Source organism: Microcebus murinus, chromosome 15, assembly GCF_040939455.1.
Source record: "Microcebus murinus isolate Inina chromosome 15, M.murinus_Inina_mat1.0, whole genome shotgun sequence".
NCBI classification, from domain to species: domain Eukaryota; kingdom Metazoa; phylum Chordata; class Mammalia; order Primates; family Cheirogaleidae; genus Microcebus; species Microcebus murinus.
The window spans coordinates 72,515,486-72,533,120 of NC_134118.1; the positions used below are offsets into that span (position 1 = coordinate 72,515,486).

The 17,635-nt window shown below is 40.0% G+C and overlaps 1 protein-coding gene across 1 annotated transcript in view; it reads right to left on the bottom strand.

Annotated features, from left to right (window-relative positions):
* The window catches only part of GALNTL6 (polypeptide N-acetylgalactosaminyltransferase like 6), a 913,332-nt gene that overhangs the window by 161,171 nt on the left and 734,526 nt on the right, over window positions 1-17,635 (bottom strand). The window contains exons 6-7 of the mRNA XM_076010718.1: window positions 6,288-6,473; window positions 2,165-2,348 (exon numbers count right to left, since the gene is read on the bottom strand). Coding sequence (XP_075866833.1) covers window positions 2,165-2,348; window positions 6,288-6,473 — 370 coding nt within the window. The remainder of the gene's footprint in view (window positions 1-2,164; window positions 2,349-6,287; window positions 6,474-17,635) is intronic.

Genomic DNA, 17,635 nt, shown 5'->3' on the forward strand with positions numbered 1-17,635 from the left:
AATGTCCACATTCCCAGGAATCAAAGGGACTTAAAGCAGAAAGACGGTAATATGCAATAGACGAACGCAGTCTTTGACAGGACAGCACCGCCTAAGTAGGTGACAGGAACAGGAGGTTAAGTAGTTCCGGAAGTCACCAATTCTGCCAGGTCTGGGGTTAAGCGCGAAGCTTGATGTTGTGACAGCCACGGCCCAGGTCTGCCTGACAGACATTCCCACGGACCGCGCAGGCACTGAGACCACTCTTACAGTTTTTTATACTTTTATGATTTTCACCGTTGGAGATTCCTTTGGCAGCATTCTGATCCCACTGTTTCAGAAAGGCCCCCTCTGCTGTCGCTGCATAAGTAACGTAAACGGTCATTATAATTGCAGTATTTGGAAAGCCATCATGGATGAAGTCTAGCCCCTAAAACACGGTCACCTCAGCTAGCAGCAGCCAAACCGTGGCTCTTCTGCGGGTGTGGGCAGCCGCCTAACAGCAGCTACCCTTGGCATTCAGGGCTCTTTTGTACGCCCCCCCCACATGTTTTTTATTTTTAGCATTTGAAACAGTTTTTTTTGTTTGTTTTATTTTCTTCCTCTTATCTATTTTTTAAATTGACAAATAGAAATTGATTGCATATATTTACGGTGCACAACATGACGCTTTGCAATATGTGTGCGTCATAGAACGGCTACATCAAGCCAGTCGCCACATGTGCCATCTCACAGGCTCATTATCTGTCCCAGCTTAAGCCCTTTTGTCACGATGTGCAGATGGTTACCTTCGGGGAAGTCTGAAGAGCACCTCTCATCCGGGCCCACTTCATATGCTTCCTAGAAGCTCCTTTGCTGAGATCCCTAAAAAATTTTTCTGGAAGTTTTGAATAGCTATGGGATTTCGTCCAAAGCATTTGGGGAAGTCACAAAGGTCTTTCGTTTTATTTTATTTTCAAAAACTCTCCCATAGGTTGAGGATCTGAGTCAGAGGCCTACCTCCAGAAGAGTTCTGGGTGTGTAATGAAGATGTTTCATTTTACAATGAAGGAAACATTTTATCGGGCTAATGCCTATCAGAAGCCTCCTTGCTTCCCCAGGAGTTCAGCTTTCCAGAGACTAGAACTTAAAGAAACATAATAGTCATGAAATGTTGACTGTAATTTAAAGTGTTGGTGTCACAGAAGTGGTCCTGGTACACAGTAACTTCTTTGCAGCAAACTTTTATGGCCCGTATTATTGATGAAAAGGCAGTGTTATTTTAATGCATTTTAAATGGACTCTTACAGAGTGTGCAAAGCCTTGATCACAGACATTTTTCTTGTACTAAGAAAAAAATATAAATATATACCATAGTCTTAAAATTGTAAAGGTTTTAATGAGATCAAAGGGTGCAACATGAGGAATAGATAATAGTATGCCCTGGGCAATCTTTGGGCTGTTGGAAAAAGTTTACCGTTCACCAATAGTGGTCCTGATAGTTTGTCAACCTGAACCATTTTTTTTTTTTTCTGTTTCTTGAAATGCACAATTCATGAAAGAAATGAAAGAATTTAGTTTGGTGGAAATTAATAGATTATTGTTATAGATTCCTCTCGATGTAGTATGTACTTAAGTTAGGGGCAGAGTTAGCAAACACTGTTTGCTCTGGATGCATCATTTTGATTGAGTTCCCCGGGTTGAAGCTACAGAGCACCTGCTCAGGAGCACGGCCCTCCACCATAAATAGTCAGCTCCCAACAGGGTGCAGAAGGTAGGCTGAGCACTGGTTCATATTCTGTATCAATCGCCAATAAAAGAAAAATAAAAGTGTGAATTTCAATAACCCTTAAAGGAAAATAGACGGAACAGAAAGAACTGAGAAGAAGGACAAAGCATCTGACAGGGCACACGCCTGCCTTCTCCGTGCCCTTCCTGTTACGGATGCGCTTTCCCGACTCTCTCATCTGCACTTCCTCTCCCGCCTGGCAGAGCCGGAGCAGGGCTGATCCCAGTATTCGGCGCAGCGCGCAAGTGTCTACAGCTCGTCGGTCTGACCTTTCTCTGGCGTTTGGCATGTTGCTGCCACCCGCGTTATCCCATTTTATTAGAGATAACTTTCCTCATGGGACCCAGGGTTGACGCACCCCGAAGGAGTGACCTGCCCTCTCCCTCTCCCTCGGCGCCTCCCTCGGCCGCTACTCACTCGAAAGGGTCGCTGGGATCCGCCCTCTGCAGCTCGGGAGGGATGGGGATTCTTTTGTAGTACATTTCCCAGTCGAAGGCTCCTCGCATGGCGTCCCCCGCCTGGGCCTCGTACCCAAAGTGATTGTGGTCAATGACATCGATCATGGGACACACGATGGTTTTGTGGTTTAGTGCAATTTGGTCTGAAAAATGAAAGCACAAAATAGGAAATGACATGCCCGCCTAGGTCGTCCATCATTCTGCAGCAGAGAGAAGCCTGCAGCTCCCCGGCTAACGCACGGCGCTCACGGCCTCGCTCCCTGCCGTCCTCCCAGCACTTTGCGGGAACCTCTGATCGAGCGCTGGACTTAACGTGATGGGACAGTGACCAGGTACAATTAGAGCTGCTGCATTTTCCTTTAAGAAAGTTACGTCCCAGAGAGACTTGCAGAAGCCCATTTAGCTCTCCCTCTGTCACATTTTTGCTTTGACCTGTCCCCAATCTGTCAATTTCCCGTGCATCCAGCATGCGCAGAGCACAAACAGTATTTGTGTTCCTTCGAGCATATAGCCACAGCCTGCTGAGAAAATGCTGGCCTGCTTTCTGAGGGTTCCAAGATGTAAATATTTAACTTCATGGTTTTTGTGGCATCTAATCTCGTAACAGTCATGATGCCCGTTCCCCCCAAATGCTGACAGTTCATGCGTAGAATTCTTTGCTTTGGGGTTTGTCAGAGATTTTGCCAAGTCTTATTTTGCCACTGAACTTTGAGGCAGACTCTATTTGTGAAAGTTATACATTTTTATCCTCCTTCATCCTATCCAAAAAGTGTTAGGTGGTATGATACTACTGCTATTACTCCTTCTACTATTAAGTTCTTGAGCAGCTACTAAGTAATTCACACTCATGCTATTTCTAATGCTCCACGAGCAGCCCCCCCCCATAGGATGCCTATTATTGACATCTGCAATTTGTGTGTGAAGAAGCTGAGCTCAGGGAAGCTAAATAACTTGTCAAGGGTTACTCAGCTTTTGAGAGCAATAACCAAGATGCAACGCTGCTCAACAGTCCAGTCCCCAAACCAAACCTTTCTGTGGTGCTTCTCATGGTAGCAGAGGGGTGACTTTTTTGTTGTTGTTCAGTTTCAGCACCTTCCTTTCCCAAGCAGGTAGTGCTATTGTGATAGCATTAGCAGCCGGTGCAGGGAATTGGCATTTGCGTACTTTGGTTCACCTAGAATAGCTATCTGGGAAGTATCTTTCTTTCCAAGAATGTACATTTATGCAATATTTATTAATAAAAAGCCAATACTGCCTAACAGGCAGAACTTTGACGTCCAAACACCTGCTCTCATCATCTGGAAGACCTTTGGATGCGGCACGCAACACTAAACTGAGAAATGATAGAGATCAATTAGAACTATTCTGAGGTTTGGTGGTTTCCATATCACATTTTCTCCAGGGGGCCTGGAGTAAACGTCATCCGTGTTGGGGATGAAGCTCTTACAATAAGGAAACTGTCCATTTGCTCCAGAAGTTTCTCCTAATCACAGGGCAGGAAGCACAAGGTTTTATTGGCTGGAATAACAAGTAGCTTAATTTTGATAAAACAGGGTGTGGAAACCAAAGGATCCTGTGGAATATTTCACCTCTAGCTCTATGTGGCTTTTCATTCACGCATCTGTCCTTTTCCTGTTTCAACAATTATATTTTTTGTTGATTAGAAACTCTGTGCCAGCCCCTTTTTCTAGGTTCTGGGGACACAGCAGCGAGTAACACCACAAAAAAGCCCTGTCTTCAGGAATGAAGCAAAGACAGTTACTAAACATCATAAATAACGAAATTATTTAGTGTTTTAGAAGGCTGATAAATGAAATGGAAAAAAATAACACAGGGTAAGGGGGATGCAGGATACTGGGATGTGGAAAGGGCTGCAACTCTAGATGGCACAGCCCAGTGAGCCTGAGAGCACCCCAGGTGGCCTTTCCCGTCTCCCAGCTAATGAGTAGACAGAGAGACCCCTCCCAGCCCCCCATTTCTGGTTAATCTCCATCAAGGACTCTCTGAGCATCCCTTTTCACCTGGGCAAGTCTTCTAATGGGTTTTAATCTTTATCCAAATGGTGTTTCCCCAGAGTTGTCTTTGACATATGAGACCATTCCTGCTGTGTCCCAAATATTTCTGCTGTCACCTCTGTAGGCCTTTTAGTATTAAGGTTTCAGTGACTTTCTTCCATCAAATTTGGAATCAGGTTTGATTTACAAGTTCCTTGACCAACAAAGAGTCCCAAGGTGACCCAAAGAGAATGTGTCTGTTAAATGAACTGTCAACTTTCCCTTCGGATTTCCTTTCAGCTCTCATCCCGCCACACTAGCTTAGGCTGAGAGCAGCATGACTAATTTTTCATCCAAGGCTTGTGCCTACATTTCAATTTCCAGGGATCAAACAAACAGACTCTTAATGGGAAATTGAAATTCAGGTATAATCCCAAGGTGAAAAATGAACCAAGGGACTGTGTGGCTCCACCTGTTTTTTTTCATTTTGGATGATGTATCGAGGCACTGATAGAGAAAAATAAGAAAAGATAGTGATCCCACGCTTGGATCATTTCTTAGCCATCAGCCCTGCAGGAAATGAAATGCTTTAATGAGAAAAAGTGGGTGGTGGGTTTCTCTTATTCTCTTTTTCTTTTTTCCTGTTTTTCTCCTCGCGTTTGGTTGACACACTGTGAACAATCAGAGACTCGATAATTGGCATTTGGGGATTGCTTTGGTTCATAAATAAATTAGCCCTTTTGCTGACTTCTTGAGTATTCAGCACCATATAGGTCAAATTCAGTTTGAGGGAATCTCACCGTTGCTGATGAAGCTCTAAATTGCTATGTCCTTGGACAAGGTACTTTTAATTAAAAGCTTGGAGGAGTCTGGCTGCAAGAGCACTGAAACAGCCGTTGATTAGGGTGGCCGGGCAGTCCTCCCTCCGTGCAGGGGCCTGTGGATTGGTGATGTGGTGGGTGGGGCGTCTTGGACACTGTTGTTTCCTTTTTAAAACCCTATACAGTTTCCATTGATTCCTCCCCCTCCGTCTCTTACTAAGGGAGCTCTGCTGAAAGCCTACACCGCAGTCAATAGCAAATCATTCTTTCCGAGGCAGCTACTGTGAAGGCAGCTGTTAGTGGCTTTACTTCCAGGGCCAGGGATATGTTTACGATAAAAGTTGATTTATCGAAATCTGGAAGAATAGGAAGGAGTACAATACGTGTACACCAAGAACTTCTTAGAAAGAGATTTTTTTCAGGCTCACAATGTATTTATCATCCACAACTGGACTTTATATCTGACTTCATTGTAAAATAAAAAGCAAGCATAGTGAAGCTTGAACTGAGTCACACATATGCTTTCTAGCTTAAATTACTTTCGGTTTTGTGTTTCCAACCGTTCAAGTGCAGTCTGACATAGCCTTCTTCTTTCTGTCTTCATCTTACCGTGAACATTTAAGATATATCAACAGGGTAGCAGCTCTGAGTGTTTGAGAGGGTCTATGTATAAATAAATATGGGGGCGTGGTTATATATTTAGGGATAATCTGCTGCCAGAAGTAGAAAGAGTAACAAAAAAAGGAATCGCGTTATAAATCCGAGAAAATGTCAAGGTGTTTACATCTTAACCGTATTCTGGGGCTGAATAATTTTTCTGCCTCATGTCTTAACAACTATGCAATACTTGTTAAATGTGTGTGTGTTTTAGACAGTATTTAGTCACGCATTTAACAAGTATTGATAGCTTCGTGGTTACAAAATGACAATACAAAAGAATTTGGGGGTCCTTTTTTCTTTTAGTGTTTACCCAGTGAATAAGACGACAATAAAGGAAGACTTCTAAGATAAATGAGACCTTTTTGCACCTTAAGTTTGATTGTGGTTGACATTATACAAAATGTCAGTTTTAATGCAGTTTTCTAGTTAATGCTGTCCTCACCAGTGGTTAAGATACTCTAGTTCTAATAACTCTAATACTAATTCAAGGCTTCCACTGGAAAAGCTGTAGCAGGGACCGTTGTCTTTGCGGATTGCAAGCTCCATGGAAGCCGGCGAGCCCCCCGGGGACCGCGGCCTCCCCGGGCCCTCGTGGACGGGGACTCACCGAGCAGCGGCGGCAGCCAGTTCACGTTGACCTCGCAGTGGGAGTCCAGGAAGGTCAGCACCTGGCCTCTGGCCATCGACGCCCCCAGGAGCCGCGTCCGGATGAGCCCTTCCCTTTTCTTGGTGCGAACGATCCTCACCTTGGAAAATCGGGCCATGTATTCTTCTAACTTATCCTTGAGGTGATCTACGAAAGAAATCGGGGATGCACAGAAAGAACGCAAAGACGTTAGTTGCTGCGGAATATTCGTGGTCGTCAGTGCACGGTGACGGTGCGAATGCCGAATCCCAACGGAAAGCGTCGGAAGTTTGCGTCTCTCATTTCTTCACGTAGAAGGGAGATACTAATAAGATTGTATGCCTGGAGGTGTTTAGACTTCATACCTTCCAAAATGCATCACAGGCGGCAAATATTGCCACTAGTTTGAACACGGGAGAAGTCCCCGACGCCCAGGGCTCCAGCCCAGCCCCGTAGCCCGCACGTGCGCTCCTTCCAAAGAGAGGGCGAGGCTGGTTGGCGGCAAGGCTTTGCCTCGGGTTCTGTGTGCTGGGACAATGCACGCCAAGCAACAGGCAAGAAAAATATCTGTCACATCAGCAAGAACCAAACGGGTTTCCACCCCGCAGAAGGCATAATAGCACACCTGTAAGGCAGTTCAGCGCCTGCCTTCTGACTTGAAGCAGAAAGGCCGGACTCGGTGTTAAAATAGACACGGAAAGGGGAAGGCAGCCGAAATACTACACGGTCATTTTGAACTCAGGTATTTAAGATTTGGAAATATTTCTTTGCTATTTAAATTTGGAAAAATGTTTCCCTCCCTAATTAAAAACAAACAGTGGGGAGAAAAAAATCAGATACCTTATTCAAAGAATGAAAGATGTACCACAGGCTGTGATAAAATGCATCAATCTCTCAGTTCTTTTTATGCCAAATAAGAGCATTTGGCGGCTTTCTGTGGGACATGTACTTATATATTTTACCTCTTCTACTTTCACTCTCCCATATCTAAGGCATTACCAGGGCTTTCTTGGAATTTCTGATGAGTGTAGCCCAATAGTCGTTGAAATGGAATCTTAATATGCAATACACTCCGTATTTTTCACTTTCCAAACTTTCTCTGCATGTTCGTAATCAGAGGCAATATTGTTATTAAGTCTGTGCTCAGGGTCCTTAGCAACAGGGATTCATGTAGGATTTATGATTCCTTCCTGCTATCCAATTTAACAGCTGTCAGATTACTTTGTATTGGAGTTTCTCTGTACATAAGGGTTTATTCTCATTCTTGGTTCTTATTATCAGTGTAGTTTTAAACAAATCTTAATTTCATTTTTTCTTGACATCTCTATATGTTTTACAAATGTGTTACTTAAAACAGTATTTAGCTTTCTAATTTTCACTGTAAAAGAATAGAGATGGGATTTTCACAAGAGTGTTTTAGCTCAAAATATGTTTCCCTCTATTTTGTTTTTCCTCTCCTGGAGATATAGACATCAAAATATGGAAAGCAAGGACTCCAGGATTTGGAATCAGTATAGACCTGGGAGGGAGAGCTGTAACAGTGATATATATATACATATATGTATATATGTATATGTATGTAGGTAGGTTGTGCAAGCTCCCTAAGCCTGAGTTTCCTCACCTATAAATATAAGGGACTTGGGGGATTGGTTTGTCCTCTTACAGTGTGGTGGACTACCAAGCTTCGATTTGGGCTTTGGTTAGAGATGTGCCAGTGTTCATTCAACAGACATTTACGTAGTTAGTCAATAACTGGAGACTCTAGTAAAGCCACTTGTACTTATGAAGAGAAACCGCCTACTTTGTATCTGAAGAAATACCTTTGAATGTTAAGCCTGAAAGACAAAAAATATAGAATTTTCTATTTCTTGGCGAGATGTTGATAATTAATCTGGTATCTATTGCAGATATAAAGAAAAAGTTTCGGCAAGCAATAAACTAACACATACGAGCATATAAGGAGTATTCAGTATCTCAACCGATGGGCTGGTTCCACTGCGTCTCCCTTTGTCCTGACCCAGGTCTGCCGCACAGAGCCTGCTTCCTGTCCACCCCACTTTGCTCCCTGCTCCCGGTCACGGTGCTCTCGAGATTCTAAAGGACTGTACAAGACAGTGTCACCTGTGAATAAAACTAAAGCTTTGCTATCTTGTCGGGGAAAAATGGCTAGAGTGGCTAGAGTCGCACAATCAAAGGCGATGGCTGAGTGCTATGAGATCAGCCTGAGAATGCTGTCACATGTCAGAGTCTTTAAAGGCCCGGTTCTGTAATGATTCTCACAGTAATAAACAGTTAAGAAAACTTTATGATCTCATTACTGTCATTCATTCACGCTCCAAATCTTTCTGCATCTCCAACTTGCAAACAAGTGGCATTCCATAAGTTTATCTGTAAATTGGATGTTTGGACCACAGAAGGTATTGTCTCATGGAAGTAGTGTTTCAACAGTCATTGGGACTAAAAGTAGGTCACAGGATGTTTGATAAGTTCACCAAAATCATGTTTTCTCCCCTTTCTTTAAACTTTGCTGTTCATTTGTCAAATGCACTGCTATGGGTACCATCTCGGCAGTCCCAGGCGCATTTGTTTCTTCCTTCCCTGACCCCTGAGGACTAACAGGGCCTCTCCTGGGAGAGAGGAGAAGTAATTTTCTATAGCTGCCTTAGAGGAAGTAATTCTAGAATATTCTCACTTGCCGGGTGTTCCAGAGTGAGAATCAAAGAGTCATTAGTCACCTGGGAGTGGCTGTCCCAACTTTAGGTTTGGACTTTCACATTCTTTGGTTTATAGGAAACTCTCTGGAACTCAGCACGGGCTGTCTCTACATGTTTTCTTTTTTCTTCTGTGCACACTTTCTGATACTGCGTGTTTTTCTCATATCAAAGCCCATTTTAAGGTACTAAAATGAGTGTATGGTGTGAATTTACTAAGAACAGGGAGTTTGACCCCCAGTAGAGTCCACTAGATGTTCAGATCAAATCCTCTAGCTTGAACTTTATGGTGATAATTGGCTTGCTTTGCCTCAGATAATGATCTGGTTGACTGCGCTTTGTGGGGTCTATTCTCTCTTAGTAGTTCAGCTGTAACATCTAATTACCCATAACTCACCACGAAGGCAGGTATCATCAGTCTAATTAGCAAATTAAACTCTCAGACAAGGGAGTTGCTGGAGATGGCTTTAAATTAAAAATATTTTGCCTTTCTTTTGTGTGAACAATTTTTAGATTCATCTATAAGCATTATTAACATGATTTTAAACGTGACTTTACATTAATGTTTAATTCAAGTGTAGAATCTTTGAAGTCCACTTTTGAACTCATTTAATTCTAAATAACACCAAGAGAATTTCTGGTATTTTTAAAAGGCAGGCAGATTTCCCTAGTGACTATGGGATATTTGTAGAACTGTGTTTTTGGTCAGTGGTCCTAGACGACTAGTGTGTATGTATATTACTGCTTAAATCCCCTGAATAGCGTTTCCACGTTTCAATAGTGTTTCCAGAAGAGTTCACCCAGAAGAGTGAACACAATTTCAAAAATACCAGTTTGTGCCAGGGTTTATTGTAGCACTATGGGGTGGTAATGAGGTGAAAAGTTGTACACAAACTAAATGTTGGTATGCTGTAAGTGATAAATTTAGCAGTTTTCTGGTATGTATTTTTCTCTTTTTTCAGAAATTTCACTTATGCTTCATGAATTTATATGGGGAATATATACCATTCATTAGTGAATTTAGTGTTTAGGGTAGCAACTAAATGCTAAAAAAAAAAAAAAAATCACCTTCAGTGATTTGCATAGTCAAGAGTCAAAGACTCGGGTTCTAATTCTGCTCCTGCCTGGCCCTGTGGCTTTGGGTCAGTCACTTCACATCATTTAACCTCATTTTCCCCAGCTCTAAGGTGAAGGGAATGCGACAGGATGATCTGAAATATTCCTTCTAGTTTTATGATTCTGCGACTTCCCTTGTGAAGTTTTACTTACCAAGTAGATATAGTCTCATCACAAACTTAGTTTTTCCTAAAGGCATCTTTCATGGTTGTTATTCTGATGTTTTCCTTTGGCCGTGTCTCACTTTTGAAAGTAAGAGTCAAATCAAAAGAAAGCTAACACATACCAGGGGTTTAGTCAAAACACAAACTCCAGGACGTTTTCTTTGGTCAATACGGCACCTGTCTGATCTCCTGCGGTTCACCGTCTATACGGCTGTCACTGATGTCAAAATAATGACTTTGGAGCACTGCAAGTTCATCAAAGATTTAAGTCTGTTCAATAAGTTATGCTTAATATGTCAGAAGTACACAGCAGCAGAGTTGAGAAAGCTTTCGAGTCTACCTATGAGAAATTGTTCCCAAGGGGGCAGGCAAGCTAGTGACCGTCGCTGTTACAGCGCCTGGCTGGGACCTTCCCAGGGGGGGACCCACCAAAGCCCAGGCAATCAGCTGTCCCCGGCTCAGCAGCTGGCGGGAGGCCCAGCAACTTGTCACCAAGTTTTGCCCATCTCCTTTGAGTTCCCTAATTAGTATCTCAAGGGGAGAACAGGAGGGGCCGGGAGACAGGATTGATCTGGAGATATGGATTTCTATATGTAAGTACACACCTATGAAGATGAAATCCCTTTGATGTTTATACTTTGGTGTTTGCAGGTTGCCTTCTTTGAGATCATATAGGCTATGTGTCGATTCTTAAGAATGATGCTTAGTTATGAGTTATGAAATACAGTTGGATTATAAATAATATCTTAAACTTTTCTGGGCAATCCTCATACAACAAGAATTTACTATTAAGTGTGACTCTAAACGTTCTAAGTAATTTGGGGTTTGACCACAGTGATAAGACTACTTCACAATTAGAGAACATAAGATATTCTTCCATTTATTCATCTACTTGGCATATGTCATGTGTATATTTTGACCCAAAGTAGAAATGTTAAGGGTAACTGTCTACTTAACAGGATCTGTGGAGATTTTTTTCTTTATTCTTTACACAGGAGAAATATACAGATTTTAAGACTCTAGTTGAATTCCAGAAAATTGTCAATTTCTTTGTGTCCTGGTTGACCACACTGAATCTGTCCTTTTTGATGGCATTCAAATACAGACACTTCACATTTATCTCTAGAGAACAAAAAAACCCATCCAAGAAAGTAATAGAATTGATGAAACCGTGTTCAATTGCTTCTGTTATGATTTCAGCTTGTTCTATCTCTGGATGCCCTATTTTCTATTATTTTAATATGTAAGGCATCTTAGATTAGTTGAGAAAGAGGTAGGGACACCAAACTTAAATATAAGAGATAAAATATATTTTTGCTAATATAGAAAGAAGAAAAGGTAGAGTTAGAATATCAACCATTTTGCAACCCATAATGAATTTATGGATCAAACCGTTACAGGCTGCTAATATCACAAAAAGAGCGATAATCACATATTTTGAGCCTCCTGATGGAACAAAACATCACTGCCTATGAAATATTATTGTCAAAAGCTTTGAATCTCAATGTGATCCTTCCTTTAGATCTTACTACTAATTTACAGAAAGTAAAGCCATTGAAGACTATATTAAATGACACAGCAGAAATATAGTCACCAAAATCCAAACAATGGCAAATCCCTCAGGACAAATGGCTTTATTTCTCAATAACTAAATTATAAGAGGGGGGAAAAAGAGATGGAAGGAGGATCCTAAAGAGTAACAGACACTGGAGGAACATGGCAAACACTCTAATTCGATGGGAAGACCTCATATGAATCCTGATTCAAATAAACAGCTGAGAAAGAAAACAGCAGTCCTGAATGTGTTCGAAAAGGTCTGATATTCACAGCCAGGTCATGTTGTTCTCCTGTTGTACGTAACAGTCTCACAGAATGTATACTGGACAAGGACACTATGAAACCATGGTAAAGTAAGAGAAAAACAAGATCAAACCCACAATATGCCAAATATGTCCCTCTCGCAGATACAATGAGTGACTGCCACATTTTACTGATTATGTCTTTATCCAGTCACAGACAGGACTCTCTCTCTCTATTTTTTTTCCTCATGAGACTCTTTAACTTCTTGCAATCACGGGAGGAGAGAATGGATACCATTCTTCATGGGTCTTTTGCATTTCTGTATATCTTACGAGTGAGGCAATGACCACTCTTTATTTCAGACTATTTTTTTTAAGGACATTTCTATAGCAAACACAGGTGGAAGACAGAGATAGTGTCTCTCTCAGAAACAAAGGGCAGATTTGTTTATAGCCTTAGAAAGCGAAGGTAGTGTCTCCCCTCTGGAGCAAGGGGGAGGCATAGTTTCTGCCCTTTCGAAAAGACTTGAGCTCTTTAAGTTCAGTATTCTCTCACTGTGACACAACCTGCTGCTGGTGTGGGGATCCATTCGTGCCTCGCCACATCACCCCGTGTGACTTGGGGGCCAGGGAACTGAGACCAACCTTGTGATTTCCGTGCTGCTTGCTGCGAGTAATAAGTCCATTGTCTCAGACCTAGGAAACTCATGTCTCCTGTTCGCATTCATGGAACACCAGCAAGTTAACTTCTCAACTTGCAAGTAGAGTAAAATCCCAGATTCTTTACAGTTCTTTAAAGAGAGGCGGGAAGGCCACTGGTGAAGGACCTCTAAACACTCCTCGGCAGTTTAGGAGTTGTTTGAACTAGAGAGAAATCTAGAGGAAGTGTATGTTGTGTAGTTCCTCATACCAGACTATTCGATTCCTACACCTGGGACGCCCCAGCTCTGGCTCAAGTGAGCTATACTTCATCACTCATTTCTTTCTTGTTATTTTTGCCTCCAGCTAAATCTCTTTAGACTCTAAGAATATCGTTGTCCTCAGGTACAAATTTTATAGTGAATAAGCTATGTTTACTTGAAGAAATTTGATACGTTTTATGATTAGCTCCTAGAACCCTAGATTTTCATGTAGAAAATAGGGATGGGGTACATTTCAGGGTGAGGTCTTCTCCCTGGCATTTCTCTAGCCACCCCCCTCTCTCTCATTCTCTTTCTCTCTGATTATTTGCTTACAGAACAATTTAATTACAGTTGACCCTTGAATAACACAGGTTTGGGACCCCAGCCCCATGCACAGTTGAAACTTCTTATGTAACTTTTGACTCCTCCGAAACTTAACCACTGCTAACCTTAGTGATAACATACATGGCTGTTGACAGGAAGACTTACCAATAGCATTGATTGGTATTGGTTGATTAACACATATTTTGTATGTTAAATGTATTACATACTGTATTCTTAAAATAAGCCAGAGAATATAAAATGTTATTAAGAAAATCATAAGGAAGAGAAAAATCTATTTACTATTCATTAAGTCGAAGTGGATTATCATAAAAGTCTTCCCTGTCATCTTCACATTGAATAGGCTGAAGAGGTGGAGGAGTTGGTCTTACTGTCTTAGGAGTGGCAGAGCCAGAAAGAAATCCACATGTAAGCAGACCCATGCAATTCAAACCCCTGTTGTTCAAATGTCAACTGTATATATGTTCAGAACAGCTTTCAATGTGTAGTATTTTCAGAGTACCACAGAGAAGCAAAACCTTAAGTCCTAACCTAGAATAGAGCACCTGTTCATTCACCCCAGGCGTGACACCTTATGGAGTAGGAAACAGCCACAGGCCTGGTGCCCTGCACTGTCATGGAAAGTTCTTTTCTATGTTTAGGATTGAACACAGGTATCAAGTCTTCTCTTTGTGAAATGCTCATATGTCAAAGATTATTTGTATGAATAATGCCTTATGAATAAAGGCCCAAAAAAGTGAAAAAAATATTATTGGTGACACCATGCATAAAGGAATTAAGAATTTTTCCAGAAAAAAGAAATGTGTAAGAGATGGGGAGAGAAAGAGAGCTCTGTAGGTAAAATATTTATTTTCTTTGTCATTTTTATGTTTATAGAGTATATATGCTTAGAATGGATTTTGCAGGAAGCAATAATAGTTATTTTATGCAAAATCTTTTAGTATTTTGGTAATAGCCTAAAACCTGCCTATACAAAAAATGTAGTATATCTGCAATGCAGTTTTATTTCAGCTCACTTATTACAAATTTGATTTGCACATTCATTACTTATTTCAATTTTGAGAAGGCAATGTGTACTCAGTTATAAAGAAATATTTGAATTCTATTTTTTTCTTTCTGACAGTATTTTCTTAAAAGCAATTTAAAACCTGTCTTTGTCTGATGTTTCAATTATATGATATTTTTCCTAAGCATTTTATATTTTTCAAAAGTAGTTGTAATTAAAGGTCCTCTGTGAGTGAATAAAAAGAAAGTAATCTGAGCATAATTTATAACTTGTAATTGTTCTGTTTACATGAACCTAGAATGAGAACTTGGTATTTTCTCCAAGTCAGGCAATATAGAAGTAACTGTAATTCCAAATTATTTTATTTATATAATTTCTTCTGATGCTGTAACTTTTGCCTCAAGAAAGTAGAAAGATGTTAATAGAAAATGGGTGAAACTCAGAGGTCTTTTCCATGAAATACTGTTGCTGAGTATTTTGAACTCACCATAATTGATCCATTTTCATACAATGAAAATATCTCTCCTTTTTGATAATTTGGTATTTATTAGATTTTGAACATTTTGTGTATTGCAAAAGAATAGGCCAGATAGCTTATAAATTTTGTTTGTGCCAGGTACGTGATCATCCAGTTCAGATGCCCACTGGTCAGTTACAATGTATTAGAGAGTACATGTGGTGTTTGTTTTTCCATTCTTGAGATACTTCCCTTAGGACAATGGTCTCCAGGTCCTGCCAAATAGCTGCAAAAGTTATTAATTCATCTGTTTTTATGACTGAGTAGTATTCCATAGTATACATATACCACATCGTGTTAATCTGCTCCTGAATTGATGAGCATTTGGGTTGATTCCACATCTTTGCAATTGTGAACTGTTCCGCAATAAACCTTTGAGTGTGGATATCTTTTTGATAAAATGACTTCTTTACCTTTGGAAAGATACCCAGTAGTGGGATTGCTGGATTGATTGGTAGGTCTACTTTTAGTTCTTTGAGAAATCGCCATACTGTCTTCCATAGGGGTTGTGCTAATTTGCAGTCCCACCAACAGTGTATAAATGTTCCTTTCTCTCTGCATCCATGACGGCATCTATTGTTTTTGGACTTTTTAATAAAAGCCAATCCAACAGGAGTAAGGTGATATCTCATTGTGGTTTTAATTTGCATTTGCCTGATGATTAGTGCTGTTGAACATTTTTTCATATGTTTTTTGGCCATTTGTCTATCTTCTTTGGAAAAACTTCTGTTCATGACTTTTGCTCACTTTTTAATGGGGTTGATAGTTTTTCTCTTGCTGATTTCTTTGAGTTCTTTGTAAATTCTGGATATTAGCTGTTTGTTGGATATATAGATTGCAAATATTTTCTCTCATTCTGTAGCTTGTCTATTTCTCTGTTGATTATTTCCTCAGCTGTGTAGAAGTATTTTAATTTAATCAAGTACCATTTATTTATTTTTGTTGCTGCTGTAATTGCCATTAGCATCTTAGTCATAAATTCTTTGCCTAAGCTGATATGTCCAGAAGGATTTTTACTACATTTTCTTCTAGAATTCTTATGGTTCCAGGCTTTGCATTTAAGTCTTTTATCCATTTTGAATTAATTTTTGTGATTGGCAAGAAATAGAAGTCCTGATTCATTTTTCTACATGTGGCTATCCAATTTTCCCAGCACCATCTATTGAATATGGCTTCTTTTTCCCAGCGTGTGTTGTTATCTGCTTTGTCAAAGATCAGCTGGCTGTAGGCTGATGGTTTTATATCTGGGTTCTCTATTCTGTTTCATTGGTCTATGTCTCTATTTTTGTGCCAATACCATGCTATTTTGATTACTATAGCCTTGTGGTATAGTTTTAAGTCTGGTAATGTGATGCCTCCAGATTTGTTCTTCTTGGTTAGGATTACTTTGGCTATTTGGGCTCTTTACTGGTTCCAAACAAAGTGTAGAGTTAATTTTTCTAGATCTGGGAAATATGACATAGTTATTTTAATGGGGATTTTGTTGACTTTATAAATTACTTTGGGTAGTATGGACATTTTAACACTATAGATTCTACTGATCCACGAGCATGATATGTTTCTCCATTTGTTTGTGTCATCCGAAATTTCTTTCCTCAGTGTTTTGTAGTTCTCTTGTAGAGATCTTTCATGTCCTTCATTAGGTATATTCCTAGGTATTTTATTTTCTTGTAGCTATTATGAATGATATTGAGTCTTTGATTTGACTCTCAGCTTGACTGTTATTGGTATATATAAATGCTACTGATTTATGTACATTGATTTTATATCCTGAGACTTTGCTTAATTTTTAAATCAGTTTCAGGAATCTCTTGGTGGTGTCTTTGGGGTTTTCTGGATACAAGATCATATTGTCAACAAAAAGCAATACTTTGACCTTCTTTTTAGCAATTTGAATACCATTTATTTCTTTCTCTTGTCTGATTGCTCTGGCTAGGACTTCTAGTACTATGTTGAATAGAAGTGGTGACAATGGGCACCCTTGGCCTTTTCTAATTTTTAGTGGAAATGCTTTCAATTTTTCCCCATTCACTATGATGTTGGCTGTGGGTTTGTCATACATGGCTTTTATAACTTTGAGATATATTCCTTCTATGCCTAGTTTGTTGATGGTTTTTATCAAGAAAATGTGCTGGATTTTTTTGTATGTGTTTTCTGCATCTATTGAGATGAGCATATGGTCTTTGTTTTTGCTTCTAACATTTACTGATTTACATATGTTGAACCCTCATTGTATCCCTGGGATGAAACTCACGTGGTCAAGGTGAATTCTTTTTTTGATGTGTTGTTGAATTTGGTTTTAGTATTTTATTGAATGTTTTTGCATGTATATTCATAAGGGATATTGGTTTGTAGTTTTCTTTGTTTTTTGTGTCCTTTCCTGGCTTTGGTATCAAGGTGATACTGGTTTCATAGAATGAGTTTGGGAGGATTCCCTTCTTCTCAATGTTATGGAGTAATTTCTGTAATGTGGGTACCAGATCTTTGTAGGTCTGGTAGAATTTGGCTGTAAATCTATCTGGTCTGGGACTTTTTTGTTGTTGTTGTTAGAAGACTTGTTATTACCGCTTCAATCTCATTGCTCGTTATTGGTCTGTTTAGTTTTATTTCTTCCTGATTTAATCTTGGGAAGTTGTATGTTTTCAGGAATTTGTCCATTTCCTCTTCATTTTCTAGTTTATGTGCATAGAGATTTTTGTGTTAGTCATGTATGATAAGTGTATTTCTGTGCTATCAGTTGTAATACCTCATTTTTCATTTCAGACTGAGCTTA